General features: G+C 39.7%; 1 protein-coding gene across 1 annotated transcript in view; it reads right to left on the bottom strand.

Annotated features, from left to right (window-relative positions):
• The window catches only part of CAMK4 (calcium/calmodulin dependent protein kinase IV), a 208,335-nt gene that overhangs the window by 10,159 nt on the left and 172,993 nt on the right, over positions 1-25,183 (bottom strand). The window contains exons 8-10 of the mRNA XM_064596460.1: positions 16,997-17,087; positions 14,869-14,943; positions 1,744-1,819 (exon numbers count right to left, since the gene is read on the bottom strand). Coding sequence (XP_064452530.1) covers positions 1,744-1,819; positions 14,869-14,943; positions 16,997-17,087 — 242 coding nt within the window. The remainder of the gene's footprint in view (positions 1-1,743; positions 1,820-14,868; positions 14,944-16,996; positions 17,088-25,183) is intronic.

Genomic DNA, 25,183 nt, shown 5'->3' with positions numbered 1-25,183 from the left:
CATCACATTTCAGCATGAAATTGCAATTGATTGGGCACATTTTAGGGGCAAATCTGATGCATTATTTGCATGGTTCGGTTTTTCATTTGACGTCACCTACCTAACTCAGGAGCCAACATTTTCTTCCCAGTATGGAAGTGATCTCAAATGTAAGCTGAAGGAATTCCATGATGTGGCCTCAGGAATTCATTTTAATGAATTAAGCACTTAGGATGGCAAACACATTATCTTAACAGTTTTGCACTTTCCTAAGAAAAAACATGGTTATCTACCTCTCCAAATGCTTTTCAAGCTTTAGTATATTCTGGATACACAAGGAATTCAACATTGAAACTATCTTTTGACATTACATCGTAGCAGATGGCGATTTACTGGGTTGCTTGTTAAACATTTTTGTCTTGGCTATAGATGACTGAGTATACCCAGGTGAACTTAGAGTTTACTAATTTGTTTGGGGGTACCCTAGTTACCTTCCTTCTAGCCCTTATTACCTAGACACTGCGCTTTCTAAGATCACTATTAAATTAAAAAAAAATCCCAAACCTCTTTCTGCTATGGACTGAATTGTGTCTCCCTAAAATTCCTATGGTGAGAAGTCCTCATGTGATGGCATTTGGAGATAAGGCCTTTGGGAGGTAACTAGGGTTCGATGTGTTCATGAGGGTAGGCCAACTTCATGATGGGATTGGTGTCCTTCGAAGAAGAGATACCAAAGAGCTTCCATTCCTTCTCTGCCAGATGGGGAATGAGCCAGGAGGCAGATGTTTGCAAGCCAGGGAGAGAGCTCTCACCAGGACCGGGCCTCCTGGCTCCCTGAGCTCAGACTTCCAGCCTCTGGAACCTCGAGGGATAAATGTCTGTTGTTGAAGGCACCCAGCCTGACCGACTAATATATTTTCTTTTATACCCTCTAAAGTCTCTTTATAGTTGTGAATATTCCAGGTTTCAAGTAACTGGGCAGTGTCTTCCACATGGCAACCAAATCTACTTGTTTTGAATTAAACTCTGGGGCTCATTGATAGCTTGCTTCTAGGGCTGCTCTTCGGCAGTCCTCCAGACACTCCTCAGCCCTTCTTGCTTGTCTTCCTCATGTTCCTCGGCAATTCCATCAACTCTTTGGCAAATATCCTGAAACCCTTTTTTTATTAGTAGACAGAAGCTCAGGAATGGCGTTGGGGATACCAGAGAATGAGAGATTTAGCTCATCTTTTTTCTACCAGGAAAAAGGTTTCTCTGAGTTTAGGGTATTAAACTCAAGGTCCTTGAGGACCTAACAGAGATAGAAAACAAAACTGATAGCCAAATTGCATTAAAAACACTGCTGACAAGAAATGTCCCTGTCTGGAATTGCTTAGGAGATTAAATAGCCATTTGCCCTTTAAAAAGGACCGATACTGTATTTTGACAAGATGTAAATAAGTAAACAAGGGCAAGTTAAATAGATGGGCTTGGGTTTCACATTCGTTACTATCATCAAATAGTGAATTGTTCCCCAAATCTGCTATACATTGCACTGCAGAATGAGGTGTAGAAAAGCCCTGGACAGAAGGTCTGGCCCCAGGAAAATCAGAGAAGAAAACACAATGTTTGTTTTCAAAAAAGTCTATCACTAACTACATTTAGTATGTTGTAGAAAATTACAAAAGTCAAAAAGTAATCTTGCTTTTTATGAGGACTCTAAGTACCTAAGAAATATACAGCAAAGGCAAATAGTACCCATAGAGATTGCTTTTCTTCACTTACAAGATGTAGGTGATTATTCCTACAGACCACATGTCCACCTCAGGTCCATAGGCACAGCCTCTAAGAATTTCAGGTGCTGCAGAAAGAATGAATATTGTGTTAAATTGGACTTTAAACTTAACATTTACATCTCAATAACAAGCAACAGGTAAGAATTAATTAACAGAAAGTTCAGAACAGTTTTGTAATCAATTTTGTCCCCCCAAACCAAAGTAGGGGACTACAGTTCTTAACATCTATTTTAGTGGGAGAAATTAAAAGTCTTTCTGTGTTTGGGGTGCAAAGCTATTATCTTTGATAGTCTATATTGGAACATCATTCCAATCAGATCTGTTGTAAAAGATCCCTTACTTCAAAGGGAGTTTTGTATGCAGAAAAGAAAGACAAGTTCAGCAGAGTAAGGGGGAAAATGCACAGTGATGCTACCTTGAGATCTAGATCTGCTTGGAGCACGGAGCATCGATGCACAGGTGTATTTGACCGTGTACAGGACAGGGAGCAGGGCAGACAGTCGGAAGGACTGAGAAGCCTCGAGTGCTGGGAGGCTGGAACAAGAGTTCGAAGGGGCCCTGGCACATGCCCTAGCACTGAGAACTACATGGAGGTCACCTGAGGGCAGCTGTCCCCAGTCAGTCTGGGATTATGAATGGAGAAAGGGGCCTTCTCTGTGCACAACAAGCCTGCTCCTATTCGCCCTGCTCACCACTGTGAAAATGGAAGGTCTTCTCAGCCATGAAACAGCCCTGTAGTATAGAATGATGAGACCTTTTCTGTTGGTATTATGTTGGAGCTGTGAAAATGGAGCATATACTGGGTCCAATCGTTTGTACCGAGAATTGGAGGTGTTATTTGTTTGTCTAACTAACAAGGAAGAAAAAAAAAAAAAGAAGTGAGAGCTTTACAATCCATGCAGAAATAAGGCTCAGACCTATAGACCAGAGTGGCCTTTTTCTATTTTGAACAAAAGTGCTGTAGGTGTCAGTGGGGTCCCCGAGGAAGGAGCTGATTGATAGATGCTGAGGGCTCCTTGAGGGAGGCTTTGGGGATGGGGCACCACACTCCTCCTTCCAGCTGGAAGCAGGAGAGCAAGGAAGCTGGATCCCCTGTCTATGCAGGCTGGGCATGTCATATTCAGTGTAGATTGTCAAAGTGAGCTCTGGAAGGAAGCTATCCTCCTGGGACTTTGGATGTGACTTAGAAGAAGGAACACAGTGGATTTTCCACTGGTGTCTTCCCATACTATTCCCCACCCCCCATCCTTTTGCAATCAGGATATTCTCTTCCCTGCAGAAATTGAGTTACATAAAATACAGGAGATGAAGAGCCCATACGGTGAAATGAAAGTGGGCAATGTAACACTCCAAGCAGCCATTCAGCAAGATTCACCCTCTAAAGCACGGTATCTGGGGCCAAGAAGTTTTTCTCATCTATAGGCACATTATTCCTAGAAATTTTTCCTCTTAAGATTTAATTAGCATGATTAAGAAAAATGCACACTCATTGCCAACACCGTTCACTCTGTCAGGTTAGTTTTTCTTTTCCAGGGCAATCTGGCCCCATATGGGGTTTCTTTGGGCCCCCACACTGAACTCTCACTTGCAAATGCTTTGCTCATCAGAGTTCAAAGGAAACTCGGGTTAGGCCGCCACTGTCAGGAGGGCGGCTGCCACTGTCTACACTGCAGAGAGGTATTCCAGTCAGGCAGCTGAACTCATGCACACTTTGTACTGTTAGTCCTTCCCCACGGTCTTCCCGTCCGTGAAGTGCTATCAAGTCCCACAGGGACATTTAAACATACAGACATATGTTGGGGAGAGTCTTTTACATTTTCTGGGACTTGTTTTTACCTCTAAAATCTAAGTGAATTGGGTTAGCGGATTTCCAAGTTTACTCTGAGTTTTAAGCTGCTAGTCACTGTGATATTAGTAGAAGGATCATTTACACAAGAAGAGAGGACCTTGGGGCACCTGGGTGGCTCAGTTGGTTAAGCGACTGCCTTCGGCTCAGGTCATGATCCTGGAGTCCCTGGATCGAGTCCCGCATCGGGCTCCCTGCTCGGCAGGGAGTCTGCTTCTTCCTCTAATCCTCCTCCCTCTCATGTACTCTCTCTCTCATTCTCTCAAATAAATAAATAAATCTTTAAAAAAAAAAAAAAAGAAGAAGAGAGGACCTGCACTCTACTTCCAGAACCTGCTGCACTCCCGTTCCCCCTGCGGGAGTGCCTACAATGTGTGCTGCCCTGTGGGAACCTGTCCCGAGGGATGGCAATCAGCCCTCCTGTGCTGTCCAGAGAGTAGCACGCTGTTGCAAAGGCCAGATGTTTTTCTGGCATTCTTTACAGCTCCCAGGCTAAGGCCCCAAACGAACTGAATACCACGGAACAAAATTCTTTCTGAATCCACTTTACGGGGCATCTGGGTTTCTTACCTGACATGGCAATATCTGACCTCCCTTCCCAGCACAGGGTGCAACCTTACCCTCCAGAGGCAGTTTGGTTCCTTGTAAGGCATTATTAGGCTGCAATGTGGGCAAAGCTTGTGGTGTGAAAAGCTAAACTTTCCCTGGGGAAGTTAACTGAGACAAAAGGAATATAGAATGTTTTTGCCCTCCATAATAAGTTTCTCTTAAAAAGAATTTATAATATTTATTTTTATTTTTATTTTTATTTTTTTTAAAGATTTTATTTATTTATTTACTTGAGAGAGAGAGAAACAGCATGAGAGGGGAGAGGGTCAGAGGGAGAAGCAGGCTGCCTGCTGAGCTGGGAGCCTGATGTGGGACTCGATCCCAGGACTCTGGGATCATGACCTGAGCCGAAGGCAGTCACTTAACCGACTGAGCCACCCAGGCGCCCCAAGAATTTATATTTATTAATCATAATACAAAATTTAGGGGAAACAAACTCTAAGCACCTAGACTCAATCAGATACCAGTAACTTTTAAATATTTGCTAGTTAACATGACCTTGACTTCAGGATCAGCAGAACATACTTTTGTAATGTTTCTGAACCCTTTCCAAGAGCCAAAGATTTCTAGAATAAATTGCAGGCTCCAACATACCAGCACTACAAGTCTCCTAGGTATCAAACGTCCTTGTGGTGGATTCTGCAAATTCGTAATTTTTCTTGAGGTGAGAAATAGTTGATTACTTCTAACTTAGTTCAAGAAAAGACATCAGCTGGTTCGCCCTTTAATGCTATAAGCGCTGTCAGCTATCCTTCCTGTCTTTTCTCACCTCATCGCCAAAACAAACAAACAAACAAACAAAATGAAGTAGGGGAGAAAATCATTTCAAGGTGTGATCCAGTTTTTAAACAGGTATTTAAAATAATTTAGAATAATCTTTTCTAAAATAGTCAATAATCCTTTATTGATTTTTCTGGCTGTCTTCTAAGTGGGTCCAAGTTTACTACCACTTCCTAAACTTACCTTATCCTTTATGTTATTGCTCATTAACACCAAATGCTACAGACCTCCCAGGACACTTCATCCTCCAAGCTCCAACAAAGAATAATTTTGGTAAATGGTCTCAGATTTGCCAAGATACCAGGCTTCGCTTTTTAAAAAGCAATTTTTACTGAATATAAAATATATATTAAAAATTCCAACTGTAGTGATGTTTATTTACCAATATCCCACTTAGATCTCAGAGTGCTGAGTTTTTTATAAGATCATGGTACCATTAAAACATCTAGAGACTGAGGGTCCATCCACAGACTGGGATGAATTTCATTTTCTTAAATAAATTCACTGTAACCAGTTCTAGGAATGGTCCTACATAAAAAGCATGGGATATGCCCTATGGCACACTGATAGAGACCACTGGTGCTAGGTTTCCCCTCTTTTCCTAAAGCCATAGGAGAAAAGCAGAGGGATGATTTTGGTCACTGACTGTACTTTCATTTTGTCAATCCCTCCCAACCTATTGAGTTAAAACTACAGAGTGGCATTCTTTACCAGAAGACTTCTGACAAACTACTGTTAACTGTTTTGAGAAAGACAAATCCAAAGGAGACTAAGGTGAATGAAGTCCACAGGTTCATTCATTCACTCATTAAACAAATCATGAACTATTTATTAAGTACTTGCTGTATGACGGACACTGCGTTAGGTGGTGCTGGGGGAGTAATGGGGAGTTAAAGAGAACAAGTCTCTGCCATCACGGAGCGCACAGTTTCATGGGGGAGGAAGACATTGATCCAGAAAACCACATGAAGAAATGCAAAGTGGTAAGTGGAAGCACTTGGAGGGAGGGTGTCTCTAATAGAGGGCTGACCTGCTCAGAAAGATCAGGGAAGGTGAGTAGAGAAAGCAAAGTTTAAACTGAGATGTGAAGGACTAGAGAAGTTAACCAGGCAAAGGGAGAGGGCAGTGGATGAGGAAAGAGCCAACTGGGTTGGCTGGAGCAAGCACACAGGCAGAGACTTGGTGGCGGGCAGGGGCAAGGGGGCTCGAGGAACTGGGGTGCCCGTGGGGCCAGAGCCCAGCCCCATCCCATTGAGATGAGCCCCTGCGAGGCAGCTCGAGGCCCAACTGCAGATTCCAGTCGGTCAGGACTTTTGTTTTAGTGATTCCAAACATATGGGGAAAGAATCTATTTCATCTTGTACAGGCTTGTCTTGAATTCTGAGTTCTCTGGAGACCACAGAAGTCCACGGCATCTAGAAGTCCCTCTAAACTTTGTCTCTGAGGAGTGAGCACTGTGGAAGGAGGAGAAAGAGGGACTTCTCTGAAGCAGAAGAACAGTGTTTGGAAATTCTCTTCCCTTATAGTTCTGAACGTGGCTAGGAACCCAGAGGCGAATGCAGCCAGGGCAGCCCCCTGCGCACAGCAGCAGTCCCCACAGCTGCGCAGACGCTACACTGGGCCTTCCTCAGCATCCGTACCACGTGTGGTCCTTTGTCACCATGTCGCCTATAATTGGCGAGAATGGGGCACAACATGTGAAGCTCTGTCAAGTGCAGTATTTGCTCTGACAGCAGAGAAGATAGGCGGTGTCCCAGTGCAGTTTGCTGTGTTGTAATGAAGGTGTGAATCAGACTGGGATACAGTTGAGATGTTTCCAGAAGGGGTTGCCTCTGGCTAGAAGCAGCCTTGTCAGTTTACTACAGTGAATCTCAGAAGAGTTCCATGCTACCATGTCATAGTGTGAAAGGTCGAGAAGGGCTGAGGAGGCATTTGGGGCCTCCGCCTCTTTGGTTAGCTATGACTTGTTAGCGTAGAGCAAGAAAGAAGTTTGAAGGATGTTTTGAAACCCAAGTGATACACTGTATGTTCTAACACATCTTTTCCATTTTCCTGGGCTCTTCATCTTTTTATACCACAAACAGCAGTCAATCCAACTCGCACTTAATATTTTTCATTGAAGCTGTTTAAAAAAGTCTTCCTTGGCACACAGATTGCATGATATTTCTCTTTGTATAAATCTTACAAATGGGTGAAGAATGATAGCCTGTTTATTTTCCTCACCTTACTTTTTATTTTTTTTAATAATACCCTGAAGAGAAAATCAAATATTTGAAAACACCTAAGTACTTTCAGAAGAGGAAAAAATAAACACAACCTATTTTTATTACCCTGGGAAAGTTTCATTTCTATGAAATTCACTTTTCTATGATCCCACAGAACCCACCCATCTTAGAGTAATCACTATTTTTTCTGAATCTTAATCACACTGGGTCTCCTGCTCACTTTAAAGTTGTGATGAATGCTGGCCTAGGAATAGCAAAGAGGTATTAATTGTTGAAAAGTTGCCTTTCCACTTTTGTGAGATGAGGTGGAGTATCAGTATATAAACCCAACTCATCCTAATATTAACATCATGCAAGAATCTCTTTTGGATATGGAGATACAGATATAAAGTGATGGACGTGGACTCTGAACTCTGTGAAGTATGGCAAATACCATGTTTTTCTCTAAAGGAGCTATAAATCTTACTTATCACTAATAATTCTTTTGAAGTATTTTTATTTTATGCATATCCTTTCTGCAACAACATTCTAAAATGGGACACTCTGTGGGTGTTCAGGGCCCAAAGAATACATTTTAAGCAAGTCTCCTACCCACTTGTCATCAGTCACCCTTCCTGTGACCGCTTCTCCCCTACATTCCACCCTCACATGTATAATAATAGAGCTGAGTCCTCAGCGCTGTGAATTCTCTGGCACGGCTGGTTCTGTTCTGGAAGTAGTTGCTTACGGTCATAAAGAGGTAAGCACAGAAAATGACTTATGGTATGGGGACCCAGAAGCCAAGGATGACCAGCACATTAAAAGACTGCTTCTAAACCAAAGAGAACATGAAAAGTGGGAGGATGATGTTGGTGACAATCTTCTTAGACTCAATTTTATAAGGCATCTTAGGCCAGAATATATTCGGTTAACTTGGACTGAACTAAGTGCTTGCCATAATCCTCAACACATTTTTACACATATAAAACATATAGAGAGATTGTGTGGTAATATTGTTGATGCCATATACCATATATCTGCTGGGTGATACAGAAATGAGCATGACTCTTCCTCCTCTCCCCTTGCTGATGGCCCCAAATCCTGAGACAGGAGTCAGTCAGCCTCTGGGGCTGTTTCTGAGCCAGAGAGGCAGCCCCTCCTACTGCTAACAGCTTCAGATGTTAGAATATTGTTTTGTTTATTGTATCCCATATCTGTATCCATTCATAATTCCTAATTCTGTCCTGTGATGCTGCTTCCTTCACTATCTGATGTTCTATGAATAATAAATGTGGTTCCTTCTCTCTTGCCTGCTGATGGGGATGTTGTCCCGGGATCAGTCTGGGTTGTTTCTTTTTCTGCCTTGTGGATGCTGGAGAGTCTCGTGACTTCACACAGCATCTATATGCTGACAGGGCCCACATTTAGATCAACAGCCATGTCTCTGCTCCTGAACTTCAAACATATATATCCTTCTGCCCACGTGTCACCTCCACCTGGATCTCTCACAGGCCCCCAAATCAAATATCAAATGTCAAAATCAACGAGCCCCAACCCCTTTGCTGCCAAAGTCCTGCCCATCTCAGTAAATGTGAACTCTATCCTTCCAGTTGGAGCTCTTTGGTCCTCTCTCCTATTATTTCTCCCCTTGTCACCGCACTCCACCCCACTGCCTCCTTCCTGGACTTAGAGACACCAACGCATGTTCTTGCCGCAGGGTTGGTGTGCTCTGTCCCCTCTCCCTGGAATGTTCTTTCCATAGAATCCACATGGTTTGCTCTCTCCCTTACCCCTTTCAAGTCTTTGTTCTTCTGCTCCCTTCTCCGGTGAAGCCTCCCCTGATCAGCCTGTTTGTGGCAGCCTGAGCTCCCAGCACTTCCTATCCTCTTTCCCAACTCCATAGAAATCATCACCTCTTTCTATATATTGACACACTCATTTTGTTTATAATTTGTCTTCTCCTGCCATCCTTAAAGAAGAGCTTTTGTTGGTTTCTTTCATTGCTATATCCCTAGCACCTAGAATAGTGCCTGGTGCATAGTAGGAGCTCAATAAATATTTATTAAATGAAAAAAGGACTGAATATCTACACAACTAAGTTCCACAGAATACACTTTGTTTAGGTCAGTACCAAACCAATACAAATACCCCAAGAGGCTCATTTTCCTCTAGATTTAAAAACTTCCAAGACAGCTTAAAATAAGCCTGCACTCCACCAGCAGAGTCCCTGTTGGGGACAAGAACAAGATGATCTATGGCCTTTCCTCACCACTCCTGTATCTGTGCCCAGCCCCACTTTTTTCTTTGCCTGGCACGTGTTCATTTGGATCAATGTTGTAAGCGTGCCTGGGACAGTCATATGGTGGCTGGTGACACAGCCTATCTCAGGGAGAAAGAAGGGCCATGGTAGCAAAAGGGAGATGGACCTACGCACGTTTTACTACATTCTCTGCTTGCTTGGTCTCACATCCCCTGCTCTTTCCCATCGTCGGCTAGCCCCACAGGAACCCCATGTACACACACCAGCCTGTCAAGCATTAAGTTACAGGCCACGCAATTGACATTTTACTATGTACTCTTCTGTTTTTTTCTTACGTTCACTATAAAAAGGAAGTCATCATTGTGGATATTTCATTAATTCTCAGGTGAGATCATCCCTTAGGTGGTTAGATTACCAATATAATATAATACTTTTATTTCACTTTAGCTCTTTAGTCCTCTAGAAATGAACAAAAAGACATCTTTTATGAAACTATTCTGAAAGCTTGTATTTTAGATTATTAGATTTACTTCTTTTACTTCACTTAAATTTTCCTACATTGGTCATATTAATGTGTGTTCATGTAGACAGAAATCTCTTCTGTCTGACTCCAAGCTGTTGAGAAATTATCTTTAATTTTGGTATAGTGAACACAAGAAATTATTTCTTTAAAACATAACAATGTGGGAACAACATAAGATTATCACTCTTATGCGATCCTGGCAAATGCCAACAGAAAATAAATTCTGAACAGCTTCTAGACCCTCCAAATAGAATTTGGATAGACAGGTAGAACTATGAAATATGAACATACATAGTTTAATTAACTAAGCTTATGAATTAGAAATTAGTATTAGACAGACATACTCTTTTATCTCACCCTTTACCATACTGTTTTCTTTTCTACTCTAACAGCTTTTTGTTCCTTTCTGTGATTGACATGGGTAGGGTGAACAACCACAGACTTCGAGCCTTAAATAGCTAAACCAGGCAAGACATTTGGGTTGTATACATTGTGTCCATTTATCAGGAGCCATGACCTAATGGATTTTTTGTTTTTGGGGTTGTTGTTGTTGTTTTTTTTTTGAGACCTATTTCTTTTCCCAACAACAAGATGTGGAGAATCTCTTCATGGTTATTTCCGAGCACTACTCATTGATTTCATTTATCTGGATCACAGATTTTAATTTTCTGGCCTGGAGTTTATTTTCAACTGGGCACATTTCCCAGGAAATAATGAGGAATTTGCTTAAACACACAGCATCTGTGATTTTTCTTTTGCAATTCACTTATAGGAGAACCCTCTGTTATTAATAGCCTGGGGCAAAGGTTCTATGAATGAAACTGAATGGGTGGCTTTTCACTTGTGTATTTCCTGACAAATGACAGATGGTATAAAATATAAACACCCACTCCCTCAAAAGATGTACCTGAGAAAGCCTTCCAGTAAAGGTAGAAACTAGACCCATTGTACATGAGGATAACTGACCTGGGATGTAATCACCCTTACAACAAGCAAGGAAACAAGCTCACACATCTTCCTCTCCGTCAATTATATGGGCTCCAGATAGCTTTTCATGTCAAATGTAAAGTCTCTGTAAGTCATGCTTTCTGGAGGATGACAGTGATTCCCACCAGTCTTGCACTGGGCTCTCATTTCCAATTCATTCTATCAATGGGCAGTTTCCTCCCCACCTAAGTATTCCAGGCTACATAATAGTAATTCCACACATATATTTAGCACTTCAGAGTCCACAGAGCACTTCTTTTTTTCCCTCTGAATCCTTCCTCCTTCCACCTCTGGCTTCCTTTCTGCTTTCTCTGCCTTTTCCTATAATATAGCAAATTACTGCTTCCTGGTGAGACTCTACCTTACAGCACAGCACAAAGATTATATGGATCACATTCAATCAACCAATTCCCTCTTTCCCCATTACGTAGCCTCTAGGGTGATGTGGGTATCTGTGGGGAAAAATAAATAGTAAATGGAAAATAAGCCTCCATTATTAGATGGCATTATCTGTAAGATGGGCCTGTTTATGGCAATGACAAGGGTCTGAAATAGTATTTTTATAATCATTTTATAGTTAAAAATAAATGACTGGATGTAGAACAGATCAAATACATTATTCTGAGAAGCTATTAGAGGACTGACAGCACCCAGTATGTAGATTTCTGACATCAGAAGGACAGGAAAGAGAATTTATAATAGCTTTCTAATTTGTCTTCTTTTGATCTCTTTTCTCCCTCCAATCCATCTGTCATAATGTCATTATCAAGATATCTATAAGATACAGATTTGATTTTAAAATATAATTACCCTGATTAAAAACCTTTGCTGGATCCCTATTATCTACCAAAGCAAGTCTGAATTCCTTAGCCTGATTTATAGATTATTTTAAAAAACATGGTCCATCCTATCTTTCCAAGTCCATCTGTATCTTCTGTACCAAAGACTCTTTATTGCAGTCGTGTAAAATGACAAAGTAACCAGCAGTCCTTGAACTTGCCAGATGCTACCACTCCTCTATGGCTTTTCTCTTCCTTTGCCTGCTTACAAAGATTACCTGTGGCTACCTCTTCATTTGCTGAACTCCTACTCAACCTTCAGAGTCCAGCTCAAATGCCCTCCTCTGTAAAAACCTCTTTGGGGACGATGTATTGTTCCCTCCTCCCTGTATCTTTAAGCCTTTAGCTCAGACAAATACAGAACTTACCATAACAAACTTTGATTTATTGTATATGGGCATTTCTTCTTTAATAGCCCACGAAATCCTGGAAGGACAAGACCATATGGTGTTCACTTTTGTAATCTCAGTGCCTAACTTGGAGTCTATTAGATATCCAATGTTCCTTTTATCAATGAATGAATCATTCACTCATAGAATGACTATTCTGTAATGCTGCAAGAAAGAACTGCTCTTACCACTATTATCAAAGCCACTGAAAGGATGCTAGTGTTAAGCTCTTCCTGAACTTCCAATTTTAAGGCTGCTAATTCTCAGAAAATTGCTCCAACCTACCTATCTCTTTGGAATACTAAGTTTTTGCTATTAGATAATGATTACTAAATTGCCCATCAGCTTTTTTCTTTTGGGAAATCCTTACTTTGTTTTATCATTCTTTTATCAATTCTCTTTCAATGCTTCTATCGATTGGTCAGCAATTAGTACTCACAAATGGGCAACCCCATCTGGCATGTGGTACTAAATTCGAGGTTCTTTTTTTCCTCCATAGCTTTGGAAGTAAGAAGGCATGAAAGAAATACAAGAAGATGATAAATAAGGACCTAGGAATTAGAGAAAGGGGAAATATCTATGGCACCATTAGAAGGAAAGGGTCATGGACAGGTTGTCAGCTAATAGTTCTAAGGAAAATATATAAAAACAAAACAAAACAAAACAAGAGGATGCCTATAGGGAACATGGCATAGTTCAATGGGTTTTTTCCTAGGAATGGGAATCCTACTCTTTAAGTCTGTGGCAGAGCTAGTGAGCTGTCTAATGTGATACCCATACTTAGTAAAAGTACCCTGAATTCATTTGAGGCACCAACATGTCCAGCCACAGGCCACACTGCCAGTCTGCAGTGTGGAGGTTGTGACTGAGGACTGGCCAATAAGATATAAGCGGAAGTGACATGGAGTTTTAGCAGGTCTATTTAACCGTGAAAAGGTATACTCTTTTTCCCCCCTTCCTGTCACATAGAATGCAGATGTAATGAGTGATTGCAAGCAGCCATTTTGGACTCTGAGGATGCATGCTAAAGAATGCGAGAGCCAGACAGAAAAGGTCTGGATCCTTGGCACTGAGAGCTGCAGGGCCATAGCTGGAGAAACCACCAGAATTGCCTTTCTCTAGACTTCTAACATGAGAGAAATCAACTTCTATCTTGTTTAAGCCACAGTTACTTGGAGTTTTCTGAGTTTTCTCCTAATTGATAAACTACTCTTACTGCCAAAGAGTTTAAGATCCAGAGCAAGAATATTTGGCACAATTTAAAGATTTAATAGAAAGATAGGTATACTTAATTCTGTGTAATTATTGGGTTTATGGACAATTGAGCTACAAGGAAATAATATTTTAGATTCACTAGAGAAGCTAACTAGTTAAAAGCAAAATTATAAAATGTTTATGTGACTATAGAAACATGGAGAAAGATGAAGAATGCATAAGGCTATTAATACTCATTACATATACTTGGATTTTTACTTCTTACAATGATCAAGTAATACTTTGAGATTTAAAACACTAAAATAAAAAATATTTTAGGGGCAGCTGGCTCAGCATGTGACTCTTGGTCTTGGGATCATGAGTTTGACCCCACATTGGGTTTAGAAATTACTTAAAAATAAAATCTTTAAAAAAACCTTTTAAGCTGTAAGTAATAACTGATTAACATTTCTATGAAGAAAATTATATTGATTTTATCTATATTGCTTTTTTGAAGAGGGAATTTTATAAATCTGTTTTTAGGCCCTTGGCTACCTGGATTCTCATCTCTGACTCACTAACAACTAGATATGGAATCTTGGGAAAGTCATACTCTGGAACTCAATATGAGGATGTTAGTAAATGAACTTTAAGGCTTCCTCTAGCACTACAATTCTGTGAATTTAATCATATATTTGCTTCAGTGGATATCTAATTGTGCCTTCTGCAGTCTGATTTCTATGAATTCAAAAGCTGTTAAAATGAGTTAGTTATGTGGTTCTCGGATGTGAGGATGTCACACAGTCCATCTCTAGAGACTGGGGGACTCTGGTGGGGAACCCCACCTGAAGCCCTTGTCTTAGTAAGGCTAGGTGAGTGCTGTCAGTGAGGACTAGGGACTACCCCATTCTCACTGTTGTCCTATATGCCCCCTGAATTAATGACACACTCTCTCCTCACACACCCTCCCAAATGAATGCAAATAAGGAAAGTGACTGAGGGCTCATGGCCCTATTTCCAACCAGAAACAAAGCTGTTTCCCTGTCCTCTTTCTTGGTGACTGTCCTTCTACTCCTAACTGGGTTTAAGAGTACCTACTGCCCAAAAGACAGGTGCAGAGCACCCAGTCCTTACCCCTGGGGCTCCCTCTTTCCCTGTTAAGAGGGGTGACCTAAAGCCAACATCACTGAACCTTCATGCAGAAAAAGAGGTGGTCTGAGTATCATTTATATGTGCCTTCCTCATGGAGACTTGCATCACACTATAAGCATTTTAAAGATTTATTTATTTATTTTCATTTTTTAGAGAAGTGGAGGGAGGGGCAGAAGGAGAGGGAGGGGGAGAATCGCCGACTGTGCCACCCAGGCATCCCCCACATTGTAAGCATTTTAAATAGAGATATTAAGAGTGAAAAAATTAGATCACCAAATAAAAATAGATTTCAAATAACAGTAAAAGTAAACATCAGTATTAAAGAGCATACCGCAGTACCCTGGGGTTCCACACACTGTCTTCATGAGTACTTGATGTTCCACAATTTTAGAGAGTCCAAAATCAGCTAACAACACAAGAGAAAAATTTAATGAAACAAGTCTTTTCGCAGCTTTCATAAGATGACAGAATACTTCTGTTATTCAAAATAAAATGGACTCATTTGTTTTTGTATCTGATGATTGGATAAAGAAGGGGACCAGTCACCTGGGAGAAGAAACTGAAAAATAATAACAGTAATTCGAACCTTGCTTTAAATTGGAGAAAAATATGACTCCCAAATACATTTTATGCTCTTCTCTATAATTCCCAGCTTCTAGCAAATAAGCTATTTGTTCTTGAAGTAACAGCAGTAGATATATTTTGTCTAATGTTAACTCTGAGATTTATGAAACAGTAGCTCTAAAGTACAATATAGAATTAGTGATATAGAATTAGCATTCCAGGGGAGAAATCAAAATAAAAAAATTAGGCTTTTGTGAATGTCAAAGACATGAACAGAAATATCAAAAGGTTCATTCTGCTTCAAAATAACATCGTTCCTTAGTGTATCTGATGGATAAGGATTTACTCTCTCTCATATGAGGAATATAACACTTTTTTTTTTTCAAAAATCCTCTTTATTTATTCCTCAGAATATTACTTAGGTAAAACATTACCCAAAGTTGCTACCATTATGGTCTATTTGCTGGGCTACTTCTCTCTCACTCAGGAAACATCAGGAAACCATTCAAGGCCATTCTTCAAGAGAGGCAGGTGCAGAATTGATGCCATTTTAGACTTCAAAGATAAACCCACATTTCCACGGAGGTGCTGATCCTTATCAGGGAAAGCTGCAGGAAGTCCTTTAGAAAGAAAGCCTCTCCTGTCTAAATTAGTATCTATCCATCCATTTAAAGAAATTTCTTTAAGGATAAAATCTTTGAAAGTGATGTCAAAGGAAATGGAAGTCTCCCTGCTGTTCACTGCCTTTCAGGAGTGATTACAAGAACAAGCCGGCTGCCTAGCGGGACTTCGGTATTTTTTCTTTGGGTTCTTGCATTCATAAAGCACATTATGTTGTCTGGGCTCTTCCATGATATGTATAACTTAATTTTCAAAGGTGTTAACACTGCTAATGCAGTGAACTTATCAGATTAACATTATACAGGTCAGCACCAAAAGAACCATGTCCTTCAGAGGATTTAACACAGATTCTGCTAAGGAGAATTCCTATAAAATAAGTTCTGTTATTATTACTTGCAAATGAAAAGACAGGGAAAGTAACATTTAATATGCTTTTTTTCTAAAATGCTGTTTAAAGAACTCTTTGAGTAGACTGGAATTTCACAAAGTTCATCTTTGTGGTTCTTCAAAATGCTTATTGGGAGAAAAAACAAGGTTCCCAGAGTCAAGGAAGGCTTTGGAAAAGCCTCACAAATACTAATTTAGATGTCAGTTTACACATTAGCATTTTTAGAGTTCTGAGAAGTCCTGCAGAAATAAAAAATCTTGTTTAAGTTGGCATTTCCTAATTTATTTGACCAAAACTTAGCACTTCCACAAACCACTCCCACCTACCCCCCCGCCCCTCCCCGCAAAGAGGAATTAGAGTATTTACTCTTGTTCGCTCAGCTGAGGAACCAGTGTTCTGTGGAGTGCACTCTGAGAAATACGGATCTTAATTTATCTCTGTTCATATAAACAAGTGACTCAGATCCTAAATTCGCTGATAGGTACTAAGCATTTTGTGTCAAAGTCCTTGAATATCTAAAATTAAGCTCCAACTAATTTATGGAATAAAAAGTAACAAAAAAAGAAGTGTTATGTTATCTGTGATTTCCTTCTATATAAACTTATCTACAAAATACACCATCACCTTCTGAAGTCCCTGTCATTTCTAAGAGCTATGTTTCCTTTGTGTCCAGAACTGGAGCACCAACTCCTAGGCACTGCTTCCAGATAAATATATCAGGAAAAAACTCAGACTTCCAAAACAATGCATTATTCCTTTACAGACATGAAATATCCAAGGAAATTAAATGGAGGCAAAACTGGATGGAACAATATTTTAAAATTCTATGGAATAAATTTCTTCTGCTCTGGGAAAGGGGTCATAAGACTTCAGGAAATGTCCTCACCGATTTTGAGTGGTGCATCTGGGGCTGGAGTTGCATAGAGAAGATTCTCTGGTTTGAGATCACGATGGACAATCCCATTTTCATGTAGGTACTAAATAGGGAACATAATGGAGTAACATTCCGGTAACCGTATTTATGGTTCCAACATTTATGTTTAATCTTTTCAGAATTAGAATAATCTTTACTATGTTATGTGATTCGACAACACACATATATGATTTAAAAAGAAACACAATAGGAAAATAAGTTTATACCACACATAATTCAAGAACAGCTTATATACAGTTACCTAAAAGTGAAATGCAGTTTAAAGCATATAAAACCAATGTCCAGAAATAAAATATTTACTCCTCAGAGAATAATAGTTGCAGTTCTCTTTATGCATATTACCATATAAGTTCAAATCTGCTAACTATCATTATAATAAAGTCAAGTGTATTCTGTGTACTGAAATTTGTCTGGTTTATTATCTGAATAAAGCATAATTATATGTGTCATTTTAGAAGCTCACAACCGTAGCAAAGACTTAATAATTATTGTTTGAACAGGTATTTAGATGTGAGTAATTATTATAGAGGACTATCCTTAATATGATAAATATTGTTTAAAGATGCTAAATGCTCTCATAGGCTCTTCTGAGGATTAGTAAATCCAACTATCAATATAGAGTGGCATATTTGAGATGATCTTAAAGATCACTCCTAGCAACTCTACTCATTTTATTTTATTTTAAATTATCTTTTAAATTATGTGTTATCACACGTGTAACATACTTTCACTGTGAATGTGGAAGTCTTACCTGATCCTGCTTCCCCTAGTCTCAGATCCCTCTCCAAAAGTAATCACTCATCACTTTGAAATGGTTTGAATGTTCTTCTATGAATTCACAAACATGAATATATGTATGCAAGGAAATACTCCTGATTTTTTCATTTTCTTATATAAATGTATGATTAATATTAATTTTTTACATTGTTTTTTCATTTAACAATGTCTTTGAAACCTTTCCCACAAATCACTACAGCTTATTCTATTTAACACTTGTGTCCATTTTGTTGAATGCATCATAATTTATTTTGCTAGTCCCTTTTTGACGGACATTCAGGTTTTTAAAAATTACTAACAATGCAGTAATAAGCCTTCTAACACTTAGATATTTGGGTGGTTTTGCTTGTGTTTCTCTCGGACAGAGAGCTGGAAGCACATCTGGTGGGGTCAAAAGGTAGATTGAAAATTTTTAAACTCCATCAACATTTACTCACACAAACAGTGTGTTTATTATGTTTTCCCAACATCTTTTTTTTTTAAAGATTTTATTTATTTATTTGAGAGAGAGAGAATGAGAGAGAGCACATGAGAGGGGGGAGGGTCAGAGAGAGAAGCAGACCCCCCGCCGAGCAGGGAGCCCGATGCGGGACTCAATCCAGGGACTCCAGGATCATGACCTGAGCTGAAGGCAGTCGCTTAACCAACTGAGCCACCCAGGCTCTGTTTTTCCAATATCTTTACCAAATCTGTACTTTTAACTTCTGCTGAGCTGCAGTGCAAACATTGTATCCTAGGTTTGGTTTAATTTGTCTTTCTCTGTTTACTGGTGTAGTATCTGCTTTTTGGTTTTCCTCTTCTGTGAACTGCCCATTTATATCCTTTGCCCATTTTTCTGTTGGGTTAAGAGAAAAAATTGCCAGGGTACTTCAGTTCTTCTCCTTTCCTATATCCTAGGGGAAGGGAGGGAGTCTCTTCTTTCTCTGCAAGCCAAGTAAGAGAAGGTGGACAGCTTCAAGGTTACACTTTGTGGTGCTTGACATGTCTCACTTAGTGATTTGGGGAAACAGGAAATGATACCCAGCTCACTCGTGAAAACGAGAGGTGGTTAGAACAGGGGAGGAAGAAGAGGGGGCTTCAGTGAGACTCAGCTGCCCTCAAAGAAGAACTGAACAAGGGTGCTCATTTCTCACAGGTTCAATGTGGGCTGTGCAGAAGGGAACCACACATGAGTCTCCCCTGAAGAATGTTTCATGCTGGGGTGATGCCATCTCATCTCAACACTGCAGGAAGCAGAACATGAGGGAGGTGGCACAGGCAGTTGAGGAACCACTGACTCCTCAGAGAGGTACTACCTGAAGTGAGAGAACTGCCCTGCAGTGGGTCTCTATAGAGCCCTCAGTGGTGTCCCACAGGGAAAGAACATCGCCATTGTCACCAGACACACCCAGAGACCACAGATGCCAGACCACAACTGCACCAGTCTGGGAAGCCCTTTGCGAACCCTCCACCTCCTCTCCCTCTCCTCACTGTCGCCCTCACAACAACCCTAGAAGGAGCACAGTTAGTTGGTGGATAAAGAGAAAGAGAAGAAAATAACAAGTATTCCTATCCCCTCTATTTACAAATTACAGATCTCTAAGGTCCATGTTGGGGAAAGGAGGGAGTTTAAAGTTGAATGAGTCTAAAATCTTGGTCTTTTCCTTTTCCAAGAGTGACTGGAGAAGCTACAGGAATGGCTTGAAATTTTATTCATGAAGGAGCGGAAATTCATAGTGTTGATTCATCAGGACAACCGCGAGACAAAAGAAAGTTGCTTTTGCTCATGTCTTACCAGGTCGAGCTCACTCCTTAATGCCCTACACACTTACTGTATTCCAAGCATTATTATAAACACCTTGTACCTATCAACTTGTTTAATCTTCGTAGCAGCTCTGTGAGGTAAATCATATTGATGCTTGTTCCGCAAATGAGAAAGCTGAAGCATAAAGAGGCCAGAGATGTGTGCAATGTCACAACTAGACTCCTGGAACTGGGATTCAGATGCAGGCATGTGGTAGTGGAGTCACAGCCTTGCCCACTACATGACTCCCAAGCAGATGCTTGATTGTGTAGGGTGGGCATGAGAGGAGAACCACGGCAAAGGAGAGGAGGGGAGAATGATGAAGGAGCGGGAAGGCCATGGGAAGGGGAGGATCGGTGGGAAGGCAGAGAGCCATGCTCAGCCTTAGTGAAAAGCCACCAGACCCCCGAGGATGAAGATGCTATATCTTGCATAAGCTGAGTTTGAAGGCAAAAATGCGTTTCTCATATAGTTGCTTTGGAACATACCTAAGAATTACAGTTTGGGATCAATGGAGAATAATGATCTCCCCCACTCCCAATCTAACCCAATTAAGAAGCTCCATTGCTTTGGGAAGAAAATGACACCAAAAATAGCAACACAATAACAACAAATGAGATAAACTTACAAGCATTGGTTTAGCAAAGTACTCATTATATAAAGACGCTCATTAAATATTGTTCTGCCTTTCTTGAACAGAAATAGTTTGTGTTCTAAGTCCAAATTAAAACAAAATAAAACAAAACGACACCATTTGGCACTCCATAGAGGAGAGCTAAACCAGATAACAGAAGAAAAATTTTAGAAAAAATAATAGATTTAAGAGCTAGCACTAACAGAGGAACAAATTTAAAAACAAAATAAAGCAATGAAATACTGAAGGTCATGGGCTTTTAAAAATACAGGCAGGAATCATTTGCTATAAATTACTTGGTGTAGAAAGATTATGAAAACTCGAGATATAATCATGTACACATGTGGTAGGAGGCATTTAAATGTATTGACTGATAAATGGCAGGAGTCAGTATTTTATTTTTGCTTAGTTCCACTGATTGCCTTTAACCACTAGTTATTATTTTTAACTTTTACATTATCTCAAGGCAAGAAGCCAAGCAAAAAGGAAAATGTGGAATATGATCTTTTGTCTTCCCCCCAAAAGATACAATTGTTAGAAGCAGCCACACTTTGAGAGCACCAGTTCTCAAACTTCCTGGTCTCAGGACCCCTTTATAGGAAAAAAAAAAATACTGAGAACCTCCAGGAGTTTTTGCTTAAATGAGTTACATCTAACATTAGTTACTATGATAGTAGTTAAAAACGAAAAATAAAAAAATTACTAATTTATTAAAAAAACAAACTCGTGACATACTGACGTGAACATTTTCTAATAATATATTTTCTAAAACCAAAAAATTAATGAGTGCTGTGTTTTTGTTTTAAAGTTTTTCAAATCTCTTTAATTTCTGGTTTAATAGAAGACAACTGGATTCTCCCATCTTCTTCGGAACAGTCTACGGTAAAATCACAGGACACACACTGTACTTGAAACACCTTCATAGTATGACAAAATAGTTCTGACCTCACAGACCCTCTAAAAGGGGGTCCTAGGGACCCTCCAGGAATCCTTAGACTATACTTTGAAAACTTCTGTCTTAGAGCATCTGAACACATAAAAAGGGCAGTTTAAGAGCTGAATAATACGCACACTGACCTTTATTTTCAAAGTGGGTTTTAAATGAAATACACACCTCTAATGTCATCAAGCACTGATCTTATCCGACCACATCAAGATCACTATACACAAAGTGAAGAAAAGGAAATAGGGAAAAATGCCCCTCAAAATTGTGTACTCATGGGAAATTGTGCAAAGACATATCATATCAATGATACAGAACTGATTAAGAAATATCCAATTATGGAGAAAGAGACCCTATCAAGATATTCTTGATCTTAGCTACAGTTTATTTAAGTCATGGGGATTCGATACAAATAGACAAAAGGATAGGAGAAATTGAGAAATGAGATAATTGCATATTCTAGAATAAACCAAGTGTTGAAAGTAATCATAATTAAAGTAAACAAAGGCAAGCAATAACATTAAAAACTAAATGCCACTCTGGAAGACCTCTAAAACCTAACAGTTTAATGGAGAAAGAAATAATAAATCTGACAACAACTGTAGCATCTAACTACTGAATCTTGAAAAATCATAACCTTTAATAAAGAAATTGGAAGAGCAAATAACCAGGTGTATACGAATTTAATTAAAACTTTAAAGAATAAAAAGAAAAAAAAGGAGGTGGAAAAGAAGGAGGCAGAGAAGCACAATTAATTTACTGCTCAGTTTTTTAAAAGTATATTATCTTTTTAGAAAAAATCATAAAGAAATAAGTCAGTAAGAGAAAGACAAATACCATATGATTTCACTCATGTGGAATTTAAGACACAAAACAGATGAGCATAGGGGAAGGGAAGGAAAAATAAAATAAGATGAAAATAGAGAGGGAGGCAAACCATAAGAAACTCCTAGTGATAGAGAACAAACTGAGGGTTGTTGGAGGGGAGGTGTGTGGGGGGGTGGAGTAAGTGGGTGATGGGCATTAAGGAGGGCGCTTGATAATGAGCACTGCGTGTTGTATTCAACTGCTGAATCACTGATACAGTACATGTTAATTAAATTGAATTGAAGTAAAAAAATTAAAAAAAGAAGAAAGCAGAAAATGACAAATATTTTATCTGCAGAGTCATCAAGGTAGGTAACAGTACATTTTTAAGGATTTTATAATGATGCATTTAATGCACTGGTGCCAAGGACATATCTTTGCAAAGTTGTTTCAAATATTATGCCCTTGGTTTTGGTCAAGGGTTGACAGAAGAAATAAGCATAATAAGGTTTTTGTGGCATTATTTTTGAAAAAAATTATTAAAGAACAACAGCATGAGAGGCGCTGTGGGGCAATACCCCCCAAGTATGCCATATATTAGCGTGCGACCTGAAAACAATGTCTCCCTGCAACTCCCAGTTTCCCCATCAGTAGCACCCACTTCAAAGGTTGTACTGAGAATCAGAGGTGAGGCATGGGGGCACTCAGCATGGAGTGGATATTCTGTTCTATAAAAGGTAGCTGTCAGGACTCTATCGCTGTTGTTCCATGTCTCTTATACAATAAATTACAATTAGCAATCCTTTGAGACTTGGAAAGCTTGCTCTTTCCTGAAGTATCAAAGGACACTTTGATCAGAAAATATTTGCTTTTTATTTCATCACATTTTCCTCTTCTGTTTTGGTGGCCAAAAACTCAATGTATAAGCGGTTTCAATTATAATTAGCTAGCCTGGTTTGGACATACTTACTTCTCCCTCTCTCTGCTTTTTAAAAAATTCCTTTTTCCACTTTAATAGCTTTATTTTGTATGTGTTCTTCACTTAATTTGCCACAACTCCTTTTCCCAAGAAGATGCATTATAAATGATAGAGTAATAGAATGTATTATATATTAGTCTTCTTCACCCTGGAAATAAATCTAAGGGAAATAGAAATGGAAATTATTATATTTGTGTTCAGAGTTTCCAAGAACATTTAGAAGATATAAAAGGAACAAAGTATGTGGCGATTAGGATTTGAAACATTCTTACTCTATCTTTTCTCCATTAGAAGACAAAGAATCACTATGATAAATAGTATTTGTCACTGATAAAGAGTTGCATTTCAAAGCCTGTTGTTTTGCTTATGCTCCATTCTCCTTCTAAGGCTCTTCTTCAAGAGCCATCCTGAGGTGCTTCTGTGGGATCCTATTTCACTATTTCACTATTTCTTCCCTCCCTACTCAGAGGCACTCACTCCTGCCTTTTCTCCCACTTCTCTCTTGCTATTCCCTCTTTCTTCACTTTCATCATATACATGATGCTCTAGATCGGGTAGTATCACCAACAAAAAGAAACAAGGAAAAGAAAACAATCATCACCTCCATGGTCTCTCTGAATGCACACATTCCTGTCCTGCTCTCTCGCTGCTCTCAGCTATTTGCTACTCTCCTAGGTCTCCTCTCACAGCTTCCATTTTCTTCCCTCTCCTTTTTTTCAACACACTAGAATTTTATTTTGGACCTCATCAAACCCAACACACACTTTCTGCCTCTTTATTTGACGTTTGGCCTCTGAGCACATGGTTTTGTCTCTCAGTTGGACTTCTGAGGCTCTTGCCACACTGGCTGCCTGGTGCTCACTCTTTGCTCTCCCCTCAGCGTCCCCTGGTCCCCCCCCGCCCCCGCCCCCGTCTCTGACTTGCTCAGCACCTTCTGCTTTTCCTTGGTTTCCAGAGTGAGCTCACTGAAAGCCACAAATAAAGTACCACTTATCCAATGTGTCCCAAATCTCTATTGCCTTCCCAACCACTCTGTGGCTCTGACTCCATAGAACTTTCTACTCTCCATTCCATTTGAATGTCTCACATGTGTTTCAAGCTCAACATTTCCAAAATCAAACATTATTTACCCTAAATCTACTCCTGTACCTATAGTTCCAAACTCAACAAATGACATCATCCATTTGGCCATGCCAGAAATCTGGGTTTACCCAACTCCTCCATCTCCTTTACCAACACATTCAATCCATGATCTGTGACCTTGGGTAGCCCTCCCTCCTTAGTGCCTCATGCATCTCTCTGTCCCTTGTTCTCACTTAACTGATCTTACCTTCAGCCAGGCCACTAACATGTTTCCCTCTCAATTACTCTGATGACTAGCTTAATTACCAGCCTCCCAACTTCCAGGGTTGTTCCCCTGCAGCCCATGCTCCACAGTGGCATGAGAATAATTTTTTAAAAGCGCAAATTTGGTCACATCATGCCTCTGCTTACAATCTTCAACATCTTTCCATTGCTTTGGTCATGCAGGGCAACAACAATGTTGTATTTGATTTTGTATCCCTTGAGCAGAGGTCACAAACTCTCTAGAGGTCAGGAAGATACCCTGAAAGAATGAAGGAAGTTGACAGAGTGTAAAATAAAAGGAAGACATCAGGAAGTCCCAGGGACTGCCTCTGTCCCTGGAAAGCATGGCCCCTTAAGAGGCAAAGGAGACTCAGATTCAGCCAACTATTGTCAGGCAGGAATGCAGGCCCTATGTTCCTAGCTCTTCTGATTTTTCAAGGCAAGACAGAAATTCAGATTTTCTGATGTAAAATATTACAAATTTTAAATGTTGGCACTGAAGTTGAAAATTTTAAAAGCCTGAACAGGGTATAAACAAAACACCCTGCAGTGTGTGATTCCCGCTTTGGAATTTAAAATAGGCCTTGGAACTCAGTAGATGCTCAACAAACATTTGTGAAGTATATCAATAAATACACAAATTTTTTTCTGACTCTGCTTCTTAAATGAGATCTTTACTAAGACTGTGCTGGTAGCCTTCTCTTTTGCTATGAACTCTCTCTGAGCCTGTATGTCTATTCCCTTCCTTCCAGCTACTTCTTATAGCCCCCCCAAAAGTACACATGTGTATAAGTAAATTGTGCAGTAGGGTTATAATTAAGTTTAAATTTTTCTTCTATGAAATTTAACTATAAAAATCATATATTATT

The sequence above is a fragment of the Mirounga angustirostris genome, unplaced genomic scaffold, assembly GCF_029215605.1.
Source record: "Mirounga angustirostris isolate CCGP_5_RB_7025 unplaced genomic scaffold, mMirAng1.0.hap1 SCAF_7, whole genome shotgun sequence".
In the NCBI taxonomy this organism is placed as follows: Eukaryota; Metazoa; Chordata; class Mammalia; order Carnivora; family Phocidae; genus Mirounga; species Mirounga angustirostris.
This window is presented reverse-complemented; position numbering and strand designations above follow the sequence as displayed.